General features: G+C 46.5%; 7 protein-coding genes across 7 annotated transcripts; 3 read left to right on the forward strand and 4 right to left on the reverse strand.

The window, feature by feature from the left end:
• Nucleotides 1–141: 141 nt before the first annotated feature.
• On the reverse strand, nucleotides 142–909 carry AWJ20_1346 (monothiol glutaredoxin GRX3; the record flags this gene model as incomplete). The annotated part of the gene is made up of 1 exon (XM_018878218.1): nucleotides 142–909. One exon carries the CDS (start codon nucleotides 907–909, stop codon nucleotides 142–144), a length of 768 nt encoding a protein of 255 aa, XP_018735544.1.
• Nucleotides 910–1,516: 607 nt separating this feature from the next.
• On the reverse strand, nucleotides 1,517–3,037 carry AWJ20_1347 (uncharacterized protein; the record flags this gene model as incomplete). The annotated part of the gene is made up of 1 exon (XM_018878219.1): nucleotides 1,517–3,037. The coding sequence occupies one exon, from the start codon at nucleotides 3,035–3,037 to the stop codon at nucleotides 1,517–1,519; it is 1,521 nt and encodes a 506-aa protein (XP_018735545.1).
• Nucleotides 3,038–5,885: 2,848 nt separating this feature from the next.
• NGG1 (histone acetyltransferase NGG1) lies at nucleotides 5,886–8,258 on the forward strand (the record flags this gene model as incomplete). The annotated part of the gene is made up of 1 exon (XM_018878220.1): nucleotides 5,886–8,258. One exon carries the CDS (start codon nucleotides 5,886–5,888, stop codon nucleotides 8,256–8,258), a length of 2,373 nt encoding a protein of 790 aa, XP_018735546.1.
• Nucleotides 8,259–8,567: 309 nt separating this feature from the next.
• MAS1 (Mas1p) lies at nucleotides 8,568–10,016 on the reverse strand (the record flags this gene model as incomplete). Its single annotated transcript, XM_018878221.1, has 1 exon — nucleotides 8,568–10,016. The coding sequence occupies one exon, from the start codon at nucleotides 10,014–10,016 to the stop codon at nucleotides 8,568–8,570; it is 1,449 nt and encodes a 482-aa protein (XP_018735547.1).
• Nucleotides 10,017–10,663: 647 nt separating this feature from the next.
• Nucleotides 10,664–11,293, forward strand: SHH4 (the record flags this gene model as incomplete). Its single annotated transcript, XM_018878223.1, has 1 exon — nucleotides 10,664–11,293. The coding sequence occupies one exon, from the start codon at nucleotides 10,664–10,666 to the stop codon at nucleotides 11,291–11,293; it is 630 nt and encodes a 209-aa protein (XP_018735548.1).
• A 1,218-nt stretch (nucleotides 11,294–12,511) lies between these two features.
• AWJ20_1351 (uncharacterized protein) lies at nucleotides 12,512–13,651 on the forward strand (the record flags this gene model as incomplete). The annotated part of the gene is made up of 1 exon (XM_018878224.1): nucleotides 12,512–13,651. The coding sequence occupies one exon, from the start codon at nucleotides 12,512–12,514 to the stop codon at nucleotides 13,649–13,651; it is 1,140 nt and encodes a 379-aa protein (XP_018735549.1).
• Nucleotides 13,652–13,934: 283 nt separating this feature from the next.
• Nucleotides 13,935–14,618, reverse strand: AWJ20_1352 (uncharacterized protein; the record flags this gene model as incomplete). The annotated part of the gene is made up of 1 exon (XM_018878225.1): nucleotides 13,935–14,618. One exon carries the CDS (start codon nucleotides 14,616–14,618, stop codon nucleotides 13,935–13,937), a length of 684 nt encoding a protein of 227 aa, XP_018735550.1.
• Between the last annotated feature and the right edge of the window lie 1,361 nt (nucleotides 14,619–15,979).

Raw genomic sequence — 15,979 nt, forward strand, 5'->3', positions numbered from 1 at the left:
TAACGAACTTTGTACATTCATCATCACAGAACAAACCTTTTAACTCCTGCGAAGCAGGAGCAACGGGGTCTGGGGCGGAGCCCCAGCCGCCGGAGGCTGGCCCGAGCACTCAATTTCTACAAGAGAGTCAAATATACAAGTTTAAGCTACAGCATTCTCAAAGAATTTTGGATCCTCAGCGATGCTCTCCTTGATAATATCCAAGCCTCCCTGGAGTTCACCCTTGATATATAGTTGAGGGAAAGTTGGCCAGTCAGAGAAAGTTTTGAGGCCCTGTCGTACTGAGTTGTCTTTAAGGATATCGAAGAAACCGAAACGGACTTGGTTTTCACGCAGAATAGCGACCAGTTGACGAGAGAAACCACATTTGGGCTCAGCAGGTGTTCCCTTCATGAAGAGCATTACTGGAGCAGCGTTGATTAATTTTGTAAGACGTTTGTTAAGCTCTTCCTCAGTCTCTTCTTCTTCATTGGAAGGAGTAGCAGAAGGACCAGAAGGCACGAATGAAGGACCGGTACTACTTGAGTTAGCAGCTGTTGTACCGTTAGAAGAAGTAGCGCCCTTTTCAGCCGATGGATGAGAACCGCCAGTTAATGATTGAATAGTGCTGGCGAGCTCTTTGGGGTTTGCTCCAGACAACTCCTTAATAATAGTACTCTCTCTCAAGAAAACAATAAATGGCACAGCAGAGACATCGAAAGACTCGGAAATATCAGGAAACTCATCAGCATTCACGCTTACAAACAAATGTTGAGGATAGATATCTGAAAGAGATTTGAAAACAGTGTTCATTTGAACACATGGATCGGCCCAAGGAGTGTGAAAATAAAGAGCTATGAGAGTCGAAGGAGAGACCGACGTGGTCAGCTCCGTGAAGTGGGCATCAGAAGTCACCTCAGTGAATGGCATATTTATTTTTGTTGCCTTTCTTTATTGTCCAAGTTGGATCAACGTCTGATAGTCTATGATTTATAATAGCGAGATGCCAATGTGGATCTGATAATCCCTAATCGACGAAAGGCTGGCCTATGCAGGGCAAAAAAAAATATCGCGAGAATAACCGAAAGACCGCGGACGAACCTGATTTCTCACCAGTTGTCCGGTCAAGTTTAGTTACACTTTATATAGCAAGTTCAGAACGGGATAGTCTATATCAGGGTGTTTTTTCGAAATTTTGTAGCGGTTATGATTGGAATTCTAGGGAGTTGTGTGACTGTTGTCACTGCACGTGACCATATCAGATTAGATAATCTGATAAGCTGATAGGAGAGAGACCCACTGATCAGGGGACGTCAATTGGAGCTTAACTTCAGCTGCCGTGGGTCCTTTTGCAGCACTCGATCGGTTTCATAGAGCATTCCAAGTATATACCAAAAAGTAGATATGGATTTTGATAGAGTCCATCCACGAGGTGGAACTCAGAAAACGTAGATAGAAAACTTAGACAGAAAACATAGAGTAATGTATTGTAGAAACAAAAAAACAAATAATATATAATTTAGTGATGGAGGTTTGATCAATTGGTAGGGATAGTTCCTTGGTTGAATTGCTTCTCCCAGCGGTTTGCGTTGATCTGGCGTTGGCGGTCGAGCGTAGCGCGCTCCTGCTGGGCCCTGAATTCGCTCTTCTCAAGCTGCTGGGCAATATGGGATTGAGCTTCGGTCGTCTCGACAGCAGGAATCACAGAGTCACTGTAGGAATATGAGTTGGCAATACCAGCATAAGACGAATCGTGGACAGTTTCCTTTACGAAAGGGTTGTTGGCAATCTGGGTGTGGATAGACGGTCCATAGGCCCACTTATAATGTTGAATCAATAGCAGTTTATACCACGAATCAATAGACAACGACTTTGAGCGTGATAGTTTGAGATGGGTAATAAGTAACTCATCCACAGTCAGAGCTGCTCGACTTTCTGATGAGGTAAAGGCCTCAACAGTGGACAAAACATCGCGGAATAACGACTTGCGCTCACGTTTATCCTTCTTTCCAATCCGCTTAGAAGATTCCGAGATTTGTTCCTTGAGAGTGAACTCTAGTTCATTATGGTCGATATACGGGATGCGTTCAAGGATACCGTTTTCGTTCAGCTCACCATTTTCAGTGCCTTCTTCGTAGTTGTAGATTTGGTAGAATAAAGCTACAACTTTGGCAGCAGCAAGCTTAATAGTGTGTGAGGGATTGGTAATATAGTCAATGAATACAGGCATATACTCATCAATGGTGCTATTAGGACTCGGTAGAGTGGTGGCCAGCAAACCAGAACCGAGAATAGCAGCTCCTGCAATAGCAGTCTCTTCGGCAGTATTACATTCGGCAGCCAGATCGACTAAAGTTTCAATGATATCATCGACTTTGAAACCACCACTACCATAATGAACAATATATTGAAGCAGAGCGTATCCGATAGTAAGATTTGCTCTGCAAGTGGCAGTGAAACTTGTTTCATCGCTACTTCTGATTTGACGGAACAACTTGGGCAAAACATCGTCATTCAAAGTCTCAAAAAACAAATCAACGTCAACAGCAGCAGCTACAACAATAGCCTGAATGGACAACAGAGTTTCTAGTTCAGAACGACTAGTCATGAATGCCTTGGTCAAAACATCACACAGAGGCTGAGTCACCTTCTCAGGCTCATATTTCTGAGAAATAATAGACAGAATGTCGATAAGAGCCTTTTCACGAGCCTCCAAAGACGTATTGCGGCGATCCAAAGAAAGCATTTCAACACCCTCTGAAAACTTATCCTTATGAGTATGCTCCTTGGATTCATCATCATCGTCCTCAGAACTAGAAAGAAGAAGCTTATCAAGACTCTCAGTCAAGGTGTCTGGACCACCAGAGGCAGTCAAAGAGGGACTCAAAAAAGCATTGGATGTGTACTCATCAGCTTCGTCTTCATCACCAGCCTGGATTCGTGCTCCAATACGAGAAGAAGATCGAGAAGCCTGAGCCGAACTCGGACGAGAAGTATGAGGAGACGACTTTCTAGACGATCTTCTTGAATCGACTTGGAGCTGGATTCGACGTTGCATCTTTGGCAAACTTCTGTAATCAGTAAGTAAATGCTAGTATTTGTTTACAAACGGATCGAAAGTGATATCGATCTCGTTTACCCAGAATATAGCCAGAATATAGCACAATCAATCAATGAGTCAATCGTTATCAGTTGATATCAGGTAATCACAACACCACTTAATTTATTATGCGATAAGTGACCAAGGAATCCGTGTGTCTGAATAACCAGCAAAAAAAAAATTAAGCACCAACCAGAAATGTAAAACTTCAGTAAAAAAAAAGTAGGAAAAAAGCAGTCTCGAAAGTGCAAATTGGAATTGTCGATGATCAAGACTAACAAGCCCCCTTTATATAGTAAAACACAATTGCACTAGTCGTACGACAGAAAGAGATTGCGGGGTACATAAACCAGATGGTGGTACTGTAATGAGGATAAACGCTGCAGGGCAGCAAGTGCCAACTGCCCTTGTTAATAGTACATGAAAGCGATTTCCCTGCCCTGAAGTATCAGGTGGTTTAGCAGCTGCGAGGCGGACCGACGACTGACTGCAAACGAGTGCTGATATCTGCGAGATTGCTGGCTGATCAGGGGTCGAAAATACTGTCAATTCACTCAATTGGCCCAATTGAACCCACTCTGAACTGCAACTGTTCCCGTAACGGCCACCGAAATCATTTCTTCATCGAAATCAATAAATCTTGTTAACTAGCTTAAACCCCCAAAATCACTCATGGAGCTCTAGAATGAGCCCGATTGTGACCTCCTCCGATCAAGCTAGACCGATGTGTGGCCGTCACGCGAGGAGCTTCTGGGGGAAGGATTGTGCCTCCGGCGGCTGGTGGGCTGCCCCAGACCCCGTTGTGCTCGCTTCGCGAGCCTCCTCCTTCACCAACGGTATTTCTGAATACTCAAAAAAACTGGCTGGGACCGCGCTGAAACGACTCGAGCGAAGCGAGAGGAGCAACCAGGGTCTGGGGCGGAGCCCCAGCCGCCGGAGGCACACCCCCTCCCCTTAGATTGAAAACGTGTATTAAGAGTTGCCGGTGTGTTCTAGTAAGACAGTACACAGCTCTTCAGCCTGTCGGGCCCTGTTTTCCCATTGTTTGGAGTCAATTTCGAGTTTCAATAGAGCCTCAGTGGCATCGTCGAGCTGGGATGCAAACACATGTTTCATGTCGTTGTAGCGAGTAGAATTTGATTCTTCGAGAGCTGCTATCAGGTTCTCGATCTCTTGGGCGTGCATTTTGATGCTCCGTTCCATGTCAATTGTGTGGTTACGTTTAACAGCAGCGAGATCATGTTCGTGTGACTCCTTGAGCAGGTCGAGCTGTTTCTCCAGCTCGTGCTTATCCCTGTTTGCTTCATCCAATTGCAGCTGGAGTCCGAAAATATATGATTTCAGTTTGTAGCAGGTTTTCGACTCATCTCGGAGATTCAGGATCTCCTGTAATGTTAAACTTAGAACCGACCTTTGGGTTGCGGCCCCTGACACTGTTGAGTACAATGGAGGAGGCACCTGGTTCATGGCAGCAACAAAGCACAACTCAGAAGCAGGTCTTGGTCGGCTCGAAATATCTCGAAAATATTCAGGTTAGAGATTGAAACCAAAACACAAAAAAAATCAAACACAAAAAACAAAGTAGCTTTTACTTTCATGGATATGAGATAGATATACTTCTACGTTAAACAAGCAACAACGTTAGTTGTACTAAACTCTATCACAGCCCGCTCGTCTATGCACCTGTGATCAGCCTTATCAGAGCTTATCGTGCAGACACCTGCATAGCCCCAATCCATAGACCTCACGAGCATCTGAACTAGCGACCGATTAGAGCACTGTTTCACCGGACTCGTTCTAGTGGGTCTCCAATATACTCAGTTCAGCTGCCCGCTGTGCCACATGGCTTTGCAGCACGACCTCCAAACAACGTCGACACTTGGCCGATCCGCTCCCTCTGCACTGTACCTGCTGCAGACCCTGCGTCTACTCCCGGCCAAGAAAATCGGTTATTCAATCTAAAACTACCCACTAACCGTCTCCTAACCGAAGCTGGCTACCCTGCAAAACTGCACAGCCATCGACTTCTAACAGGAGGCTGCTCAGACCACGCCTAGCATACTATCACCAGCGTCCACGGGGTCGTTTTTTCTGGCACCTGCTCTTTTCTCTGGGGAAAAGGATTGCTGGGAGGGGCGGTTTTTTGCCTCCGGCGGCCGGGCTCCGCCCGGACCCGTTGTACTCCGCTTCGCGGAGCGGCGTCGCGGAGACTCGCGGAGTTCAATTCTCAGCAAGGAGTCGTTTCTGGACCCCTGCCACCGAATCCCCTGCTTAGTCCATTCCCCCCACGCCCGACTCGAGCGAAGAGAGAGAAGCAACGGGGTCTGGGGCGGAGCCCCAGCCGCCGGAGCAGCGCGACCCTCCCCCCCCTGAGCTCTCCGTAACCCCAACCCCCGAGAGATAGCGCCGTGCTGTTAGGTGCATGTGGATATTTCACGACTGATGTTGAGATTGAGTATGTACGAGCGTCATCACTGGAACCAGGATCCGGGTCGGTTTGCACAAGAACGTCGGAATTGGCTACAGTTTCCGCAAACGAAGTCGAGTTTGGGTTGTGTTACGTGTGGACGTATCAGATACATCACGGAGAATCAGGTAGAGCAATTCGCTGCACGTGATATATTCGTGTTAGTTTTGGTGCATGGCTGATGGCAGTTTGTTGCACAAGACTGGACATTTGTGAGGAATAATTAATTTTGGACAGCAATCTACGATCTTCCGATACCTGTGTTTTAGAAATCAAGTAGGGCTGAAGAGGTGACGAGGTGATCTGAGTTCTGAGGATAACAGAATAACGAGGGGAGAGATGACGGTTACCAAGGGCCGAGGGAGAGGCTCTCGCAACAATAATGCGTCAAACGTTGGCTCGTCGGCGAATGTCAAGGTTAGTCGGTCTAATAACTGGTCATATATCGACATGGGCTCGGTAGCTGAGCTGTATGCAAATTTGCAGGCCGAATTTGCTCTCTCAGGTGGAGAAGTCAGTTCGTCTCTGCAATCAGTCCCTGGAGCCAATGAGCAAACGCGTATTCAGGCTGATATTGGCACTTTGTTGACTCATATTGAAAACCGACTGGCCACGTGTAACGAAGAATTGGCAAAAGTCAAGCGTATTGGTGATATTGTCGAGGAAGAGCGACTACGACGGAAGAAAAAGATCAAGCGGGAGAATGGCGAGGCTGTTGATGTCGAAGACGATATTAGCACCTCTGCCGGGGTTGAAACTACAACAGATAGTAGAGAAAAGAGCAACGAACCTGACCGAAGGGATGACAGCAGTTCGAGTATAAGTAAAGTCAAAAGAGAAGACGACGAGTCTGGTGCGACAGTGAAAAGATCTGGCAAGTCAGCCAAGTCGACAGCTGACGATGCTATGGGCGTCGACGAAGATGATGATCATGCTGATAGTAATAGAAAGAAAGATGAAGACTCTGACAAGACAAATGGTGGGATTTCCAGAAGCGATATTAAGCGAGCTGAGTCAGTGGATTCCGAACCTGACCTTCCTCTTGCTGATGAAGTCATGGCTAGATCCAGGGCAGCTGGAAGTTCCGACGGCAGTAGTTCGGATGAAAGAACACATACCAAAAATGAACCAGAAACTCCTCCTTTGAAACTGGCTCCTGTATCCAAAAATTACTATGATCCAGGTACACCACGGCATTCAGCAACTGATTTTGCAGAGATTCAAGCTTCTTCAATTGCCGCGTTGAAACTGTTTGACGAGTCTATCACTGTAGACTCAGAGGGGAATCCTGTGAACGATGTCGAAGTTTTGAGGAAGAAATATGGCGTTGCATCTTTTCCTGAATCGAATTTAAAAGATCTGCTACCAGGAGAGATCCCAGATGAAGACTTTACACGAGCCAAACCGGCGAATCAAGTGCAATTCTCGACATTTGCGACATTCATCGAGCCTTTTTTTAGGCCCCTTACAGAAGAGGATATCTCGTTTTTGAAACACAAATCAGTTGGGTTGGATGGTACATACACACGATCCATTGCTTCACCATACCTGATTCCACCACTTGGTCCTCTATATTCGGATACATGGGCTGACGAAGACGGTCAAATTGCAAATACCTATTCGTTGTCTCCGCCACCGTCCGGCAGTTTCGAAAAAGCATTGTTTAAAGGATCAGGCTCGTCAGAGGCCATTAATGAAGACACTCTGGATGCTCCATTCCCAAAAGTATCACTTGGTCCATTAGCTTCACGTTTATTATCAGCATTATTACGAGAACCAGGAGAGTATGATACCGAAGTCAAGGAAGAAGACGAGCCAAAAATCAAATCTGAAGACGACACTGTGACTAATAACTCGACTACTACGTCGTCACCATCAGCATTAGTTTCAGCACCAGCTTCTGCCAATACCACACTGACAACCATAGCTACATCAACGGCCACTTCATTGAATGCTACGCCATCTAAACCAGCCAGCTCATTAATCGAGCCTGCTAAATACACCAATGTCAAAGCCGACTATGTGGACCTGGACGACCGGCTTAAGCGTGAGTTTCGATATGTGGGTATTTTAGACGTGAACCTGCTCCGCAAGGAAGACAAGAACAAGAAACGGTTGAATGGGACTAGTGAGACAAATGGATCTGCTGGTAACGCTGCCAATGGATCGTCGACGACAGTTGCAGCTATTGCTGATGACGACGAAGCTAGTTTCGAGATGTACTGGGCCAATGGCACTGAAGACGACGAAATCTGCTATGAAATACGTAAACTGCAAAAGAAGTTCCGACAAGTGACCAAAATCAACCAGGCCTGTAAACGAATACTGCTGCCCATAGTGCAAGAGCAAATGGCGTACCAGGAGTACACACAGATCCTGGAAGATCTCGACAAACAGGTGGACCAAGCGTATGCCAAGCGAATGCGCAACATGCCAAAAGGCAAAAAGAAAAAGGGGTTTGCAGCCAATCTCAGCAACTCAGCTGGCGGCTCGACACCCAACTCATCAGGACCAGAAAAACCTCCCAGCTATAAACCGCTGCTGGAAAAACGGCTGCGATGGATCGAGAAAATCGGCAGCTACTTCAAACCACCAGAAATCATGAAACGCACCCCCACCGAGTCCATCTTTGCCAACATCCAAATCGACGACGACGACGACGATGCCGATGCCGGCGACGATGACGATGACATGTACAGTATGACCTTATGATCACATTATCAATGCACATCTAATTTTTGTACGTGCCAGTGCCACGCTGCCTCCGGCGGCTGGGGCTCTGCCCCAGACCCCGTGGCTCCTCTCGCTTCGCTCGAGTCGGGAGTCGGGCCCACGGTTTTATATATTTGTTGAACTCCCGAAAAACGACTCGAGCGCAGCGAGAGGAGCCACGGGGTCTGGGGCAGAGCCCCAGCCGCCGGAGGCCGGTCCGGACCACAGAGTAGTGAATATTATGCTTGGATTTAGATTAATTCTACATGACAGAGGAGGGGAATTTTTGCAGCTCTAGGGGCAGGACGATTACCATCTCATCATGCTCATGTCGTTTCTGATTCTTTGGTAGTCGAGCAAGCCTTCGATGGGGCCGAGGGCGGCGATGGCGATGTCCTTGTCGTACAAGTACTTTTGGGCCCATTGCTTGACGTCGTTGACGGTGACCTTGGACACGTTGCGCTCGACCTCTTGAGGAGATTGGCGGCGGCCGGTGGTGATGATTTGGCGGCCGATGTCCTCGGCAACGGCAGTGGTCGAGTCTAATGACAGCAATAGAGAGGCCTTGAGTTGGGACTTGGCTCTCTCAACCTCGGCGTCACTGACTGAGATGGATAATCGGTTCCATTCCTTAAGAGTAAAGTGGACCAAGTCGTCGATTTGGGTCTTGTTCTCGGTGGTCAAGTAGATACCCCACAAACCGGTATCTGAGTACGAGGTCGAGAAAGAAAGGTATGAGTTGGCCAAGTGGTTTTGCGAAACAATGGCACTCAACTTGGACGATTGGTTGAAAGCCGAACCTTGAGCACGGTCCCAGTTACCAATGATAGCTTGGGCAACAAGGGCAGTGTAGTAATCGGGACTGGACCATGAAACACCCTCAACGGCAATGGCAATGTGAGCAACTGGCAAGGTATCGTCACGGATACGCACCTCAGAACCAACAAACTTGGGGATATCATTGGCAGCCTTGGATCCGGTACCAGGAGCAGAGATCTTGCCAGAAGTAGGAAGGCCAGCAAAGTGCTTCTCAGCCAATTTGACAAGAGCGTCGTGGTCAACGGCACCAGCACCAGCCAAAACCATACGGTCAGCCTTGTAGTTGTACTTGATATAGTTGGAAAGCTCGGTCTTGGAGATTTCCAAAATGTTTTCTCTAGGACCGAGAATGGTTCTACCTAAAGGTTGACCCTGGAAGGCAACAGCATGTAAATGGTCGAAGACAACTTCTTCGTATTGCTTGTCAACCTCCTCTGATTCACGGATGATCACATCTCTTTCACGCTCGATAGCTTGTTCCTCAAGCTTCGAGTTTTGAAGAATATCAGAGAGAATCTCAACCGATTTGGGGACATCATCTTTCAAAGCCTTAGCATAGAAAACAGTGTTCTCACGCGAAGTGTAAGCGTTCAAGTGAGCACCCAAGTTCTCAATCTCCAACTCCAATTGCTGTTGAGAACGACTGGTAGTACCCTTGAAAGCCAAGTGTTCCAAGAAATGAGCAGTACCATTGTTGTATTCATGTTCAGCACGAGATCCAGCATCAATCCAAACACCAACAGTGGCGGTCTGGGCCAAAGGAGACGACTCGGTAGCAACGGTCAAGCCATTGGGAAGAGTCGTGGTCTTGGTCTTAGGATACTCGACAGAAAAGGTTTGAACACCTCTACGAAGAATCGAAGAAGGTCCACCAACACGACGACCAGCAGCATTAGCCACCAATCTAGCCGAAGCAGATGCTCTCAAGATAGCAGACATTTTTTTTTCCTGTACTGTAACTGTAATATAACCCGGACCTAGATAATATTTTGAGTCGACGAAAATTAACCAAGAAAAAACAACAACCGATTGACAATAACTCTACAACAAAGCTACAATCGATGTGTCAATTCGTTCTCTGCGATATTTCTGTTGGCTACAAAGTTCCGTGGTTCCTGTTTGTCAACGTTAGTTGTTATTGGTCGGTGAAGCAGAAGTCGACTTATTTTTCAACCTCCCACTCCAGCCCATCCTGCCAGCCGTGCCTAATCCTGTTCTCCCGGGCCCTTTTCGCTGCCTGACAAGAAAACTCCCAATTGCTGCACTCTTATTGGCCCGCCCTCCGCTGCACCAAAGTCACGCTTCTGATGCGGCCCCCAGACATATATCATCGTTTTCTCATCTTCACGGTTATCTCCCTCTGTCGACATTACTCCATCTCACATCAAATGTAAGTGTTAACGGGCTTTTTTCGGGGGTCAGACGGTGCCTCCGGCGGCTGGGGTTGCACCCCAGACCCCCGAGCTCCTCTCGCTTCGCTCGAGTCGGGCGTCGTCAAGGGTGCCCTGCCCTGCCCGGGTACACTCCGAGCCTGCTCGCGAAGCGAGCACAACGGGGTCTGGGGCAGCGCCCCAGCCGCCGGAGGCATGTTCTCAATCGTCGCTCCGCCATTCTCGCAAACTTCTGTTATACAGAAAAATACCGGGTTTGTGATCCCAGACTGGATCCGACCCCGCATTTCAAGTGGATCATGGCTAACAGGATGTCAGATGTTCAGAAGCACAATTCTTAGACAACCCCTGTCGCTGGCCTCGGTGGCTACTCGCCGTTCAGTTTTGAGCACTGTTAGTGGTGCTTCTAGTCTCAGAACTCAGAGATTTTTGGGAACCATTCCTCAACCTCCAGGATACATTCAGGGTACTGTGAACGACCCTGTTAAGCTGCCTCCTCCTAGCCCCAGCCATGGTTCTTATCACTGGTCTTTTGAGAGACTTGTGGCTGTTGGAATGGCTCCTTTGGTCATTGCTCCTCTTGCTACTGGCTCATTGACTCCTGTTCTTGATGCCACTCTGGGCTCGCTACTGCTGGTCCATGTCCATCTTGGTCTCGAATCCTGCATCATTGATTATATCCCCAAACGTGTCTACGGCAAGCTTCACAACTTGGCTATCTACGCTTTATATGGAGGCACTGCTCTCAGTCTGTACGGTCTTTATGAGTATGAGACCAATGACATCGGTCTCACTGCTACCATTGGCAAGGTCTGGAACGCTTAAACAACCCGTCACGTTCTCCGTCCTCGTAAATAAAACATAACTTATTTCTTTCTTTCTTCTTTTTTGTAAAACTTCGATCTGGGTCCCAGAGTGGGTCCTGACTGGGGGGACGGGCTGGTCTGCCTCCGGCGGCTGGGGCTCCGCCCCAGACCCCGCGGCTCCTCTCGCTTCGCTCGAGTCGGGGTCGTTATTGATCTTCTATCGGAAATAGATGATGGCCGTGTGGGTGAAAGATAGGCTCGAAATTTGGGTTTATGTGTCGGACATCGGATCGAGTGTCGGATGCGTATCGTCGGTCATGCCCCGCTAAAGGTTACAGTGTCCTGGACTTTACTTTTGCCAAAATAGAGTTCGATTCGGAGTCGCCGGTTCCATTTCCTGTCAAATTGTCACTTATCTTGTTTCACTTAAGAAAATGACGCTGCTGACTCCTCCACATCCACGCCGTTAGGCCCTGCAGCAGATTGTCTAGATTGTCTGTAATAAGTTAGTACCGCGCCGGTAACGGCGAGATTGAGTTAGTTCCAGCAACTGTTGCCGCAACTGGTATTTGTCGTTTTTTGTTTCTGATAGTTTGCTAAAGTCTTGTTGGTTGTTTTCACTTTTCTATAGAGATAATTAGACTAAATAAATGCCTGTTAATTGGATATTAAAAAAAGGATGACGTTGACGCTGAATCTGCGGCTGTTCTGCCGCTATGAAATGTCGGCAATAGTGAAACTCCGTTAGCCGCGTCTTGCATCATTGCCATATGGCTTTAATCGTCAACATATTTAGCTTGATGTTTCTATACCTAATGAGGTATAGAAGCCGACTTATCCTGTCTCAACCTAGATTCGGTTTATCCGTACACGGGCATCACGGCCATTAGCATTACTAACTCAGTTTCTGGTACTTGGGGTCGATGATCCTCCAGCAGATATATCCCCTCGGTGGACAATATATAATTGAATTACACTGTTCTATATGTAATTGCTTTCTAGGTAGTACCAGTAGTCTTGTACGAGGCAACGAAACTCCATCTCAGTGTGTGTCATTAAGAGTTGTTAGAGATCGCAATAAGTGCTCACAATGATCGAGTTTCACCCTTTGGTCGTTCGAATGGCCATTATCTTGTTCGTTCTACTGCTGCTCTTTCTGGGGAATCTATCATATCTGTATGGATCGTTGTATCGTGATTCAACTCGATTCCACAGCTTCAACATTCTGGCTGTAAACATGGACAATGGTCTGATTGCTGATAGTTTACTACAGGCCTACAAACAGCTCCAATCGCCCAACTTCCCTACTCTACACTTTGTTAATGCAAGTGTATTTAATTCGTCTCCTTCTCTCATTGAACAAGAAGTTGTCAATGGCCACTACTGGGGTGCCATTTACACCAATGTTAATGTCTCGAATCAATTAACTGATGCTATCACTAATGGTGGATCGGCTGCCGCTATGTATAAACCTGCAAATGCCATAGTGTACATTTGGGATGAAGTCCGGTACCCGGTATTTGCTGACATGGTTATCGGTAATAGTATGACCACTCTTGTTACCCAGAGCAAAGCTGCTTTTAATAAACTTTACGGTGCCAAAATGATCCAATCTTTAAAGCAAGGAGACGAAGCTGCTTTGCAGACTCTTTTGAATCCTATTGGAGCCAGTGATCATAACCTGCAACCTATGCTTCAAGGTCCAAGAATGCTCTATAACAGCATATCTGTCGCAATGATGATATTGCAACAATTCTTCATGGTTCTTGGTCCTCATATTATGGCTCTGAATCTAGGTTTGTACAAAACAATGAGTTGGCAACGACTAGCTGTAATGCGATTCTTGTTTGCCATTGTGTCTACTTTCTTTTGTGGTCTCACTGTAGCAGGCTATTATTGGGCTTTTCGAGAGTCATGGAGTGTTAACGCTAATCAATTTGTTTTGACTTGGATGGTCATCTGGCTAGTTACTCTGGTCTATCATCTATTCTTATATGCCGTTTCATGTTTTTTACCACTCTTGTATATGCCGCTTGTGTTGGTGACATTTATTCATATCAATGTCACCAGTACTGTTTCTCCTTTTGATATTAATCCTGGTTTCTACCGGTGGGCCTATGCCCTACCTGGCTACGAAGCATATTCAGTAATGACTGATATCTGGTCAGGTGGCCGTGTTCGGGTGCTCTATAGAGCACTTCCAATTCTCTTTATTTGGGTAGTAGTTACATCGCTGTGCTGTGTCTATTTCCATCGACGGATGTGCATCAAGCTGGCAAAGGTGGGTCCTCCTAGTACTACCTCTCCTCCTACTAATGCTCCTCCGCAGGATCAAGTCACTCCTGTAACTTCTTCGGAAATAAAATCGGAAAGTTGATCATTTATCGTTACCGGACTCCTAGGTATAGATAACATTTTTGCATTTAATTTTGCTACATTTTGGTTTATAGATTAATATGAACCCCAATAACTAGTGCTGTTCTGTTGGATCACAGAGTTGCGAGAGACGGGGCTCTGCCCTGAACGGCAAAACCCGCTCACCAAGTAACAAAAGTTGAGGTGACAAATTAAAAAATGGGAGACATGAAAATAAATAAGTTCTAGGCTATACACAATATTAGAGGCTGTCATATTTAGCCGTGATAAGATAGATCAAGTGGTCAAAAAGATGGTCCACGGCCATGTGTGGTGGACTTAGGAAACGCATTGGCCACTCCTTTTCGATAGTCTTGCACTTGGATATGTCGTTCTCCAGCCTGCTCTTTTAAAAGAGAAGCAGCCGTTTTGTTTTCGGATATGATATAGCTAGTCTGCTGAATATGTTTATCTAGAAGAGATTCTAGCTCTGCCAGCCTTTGGCTACTTACATCTCTTGCAATCACTGACTTGATTTCAAATCTACGATTCTTACTATCAATCAGCCCGACACAGACATCACTGTAAATACAATCAATAAGGAACTTTTCAATCTCCGACTCGCTTAAATCAAGCTGCTTGGCAATTGTATCGAAACTAAGAACATTTGATGAAGCACCTAGGATTGCCAGACTCAATTGCTTCAATTTCGTGGCCTGTGGCTTGGTTAATTTTGGCAAGGTATCTGATTTGCCAATATATTCTGCCCATGTTCCGTAAACGAATATATCTAATAGCTCGAGATGGTTCGCGATAGACCTATCAGCCTTGAGATTGGCACTAGACTCCACTCGTGCTCGAATCAAATCATCAAATTCAACTAGTGTGTAAACACCGGGCAAAGCCAGACTTCGGTTTATTAGATCCACAATAATGGTTGGGTTGATATTATCGCCACTGGCACGATATAAAGTCAGTAACTGCTCCATCTTGTGGGTTTACAAGCCAGAGAGATCACTGCTCACTAGATCTAAACCAGAGTCTCAATCGCTGGTTCTCACGCTGACAATGAATTCTGCTCCTTGAATTCAAACTGTCCCAGAAGTAAAATCTCTATTTACACTTTGAATCACGTATATTGAGTGAGATAGAGCGTCAAGATATTCAGTATCTCTGATTTATGGAGTAGCTGAAGTAAGTGATTCGATAAAGCAATAAGTGTCCTCTTAGCTGTAATGGATATTTATGTACATATATATATATGTATATGCGAAGGATTTGACCCCTGCAGGTCTGACAATTCTGGTAGTATTCTGAATATCGAGGAAGGGGAATGGCAAACCGTTCACGGGTTTTCTTGGATATCGACTCGCCAGTGGCTTCGAGTCGAATCATTGTCGAACTCTTCGATGACAAAGCGCCGAAAGCTGTCGAAAAGTAAGTCGCAAGATTATTCGCGATAGAGCGTCTGGCAGGATTCATGTCAGAAGCTGGCTGGAGATGGTCCGAACTTGAACCCATTTCCAGCCTTATTCAGCACCAGTGGACCCTGTACGCTCTCCTCGAGCTTTGCTCGAGGAGCAACCAGGGTCTGGGGCGGAGCCCCAGCCGCCGGAGGCATCTACCACCCCAGTACGGTACTCGAACCGTTCACTAACGAGACGTAATGTAGTTTCAAAGCTCTCTGTACAGGGGAGAAAGGAATAGATGACGCTACTGGCGTGAAGCTCTGCTATACAGGGAGTCCGGTCCACAGGATAGTTGCCCCCGAATATCTGGTCCAGATGGGAGATATCACCGCCGGCGATGGTACCGGTGGAGTTTCGATATATGGTCATCCATTCGAAGATGAGAACTTGGGCTGGTGTCCTCTGGACGAGCCAGGATACGTTTGTATGGCTAACACGGGTCCGAACACCAACACCAGTCAGTTTTTTATAACGGTGAGTAGAAGTTTAAGCGGACAATGATAGGGAAGATTCTAACTGATTTTTAGCTGTGTCCTACGCCATGGTTGAAAAATGAATCAACTGTGTTTGGCAGAGTTGTTCGTGGACTGGAAAGCTTGATTGACCTTGAGCAGATTGTGGTAGACGATAACGACAGACCATTAGAAGAAGACAGTGTTCTTATAACGAGATGTGGACGACTCAGGTTTCGGCCGAAACCTGTTAGTGCCGGTACTAGTGCGGTAACAGAAGAAGAAAACAACAGCCAAAGGAAAGAAGAAAGAAGTAAATCCCGTGAATTACAGTCTAGATCCAGATCCAGATCCAGATCCAGATCACCAAGACGCCATCATCGAAGACATCACAGCTCCCGTCATTCAGATGATGAACATCGACATCAT

This window comes from Sugiyamaella lignohabitans, chromosome A (genome assembly GCF_001640025.1).
Source record: "Sugiyamaella lignohabitans strain CBS 10342 chromosome A, complete sequence".
Lineage (NCBI taxonomy): Eukaryota > Fungi > Ascomycota > Dipodascomycetes > Dipodascales > Trichomonascaceae > Sugiyamaella > Sugiyamaella lignohabitans.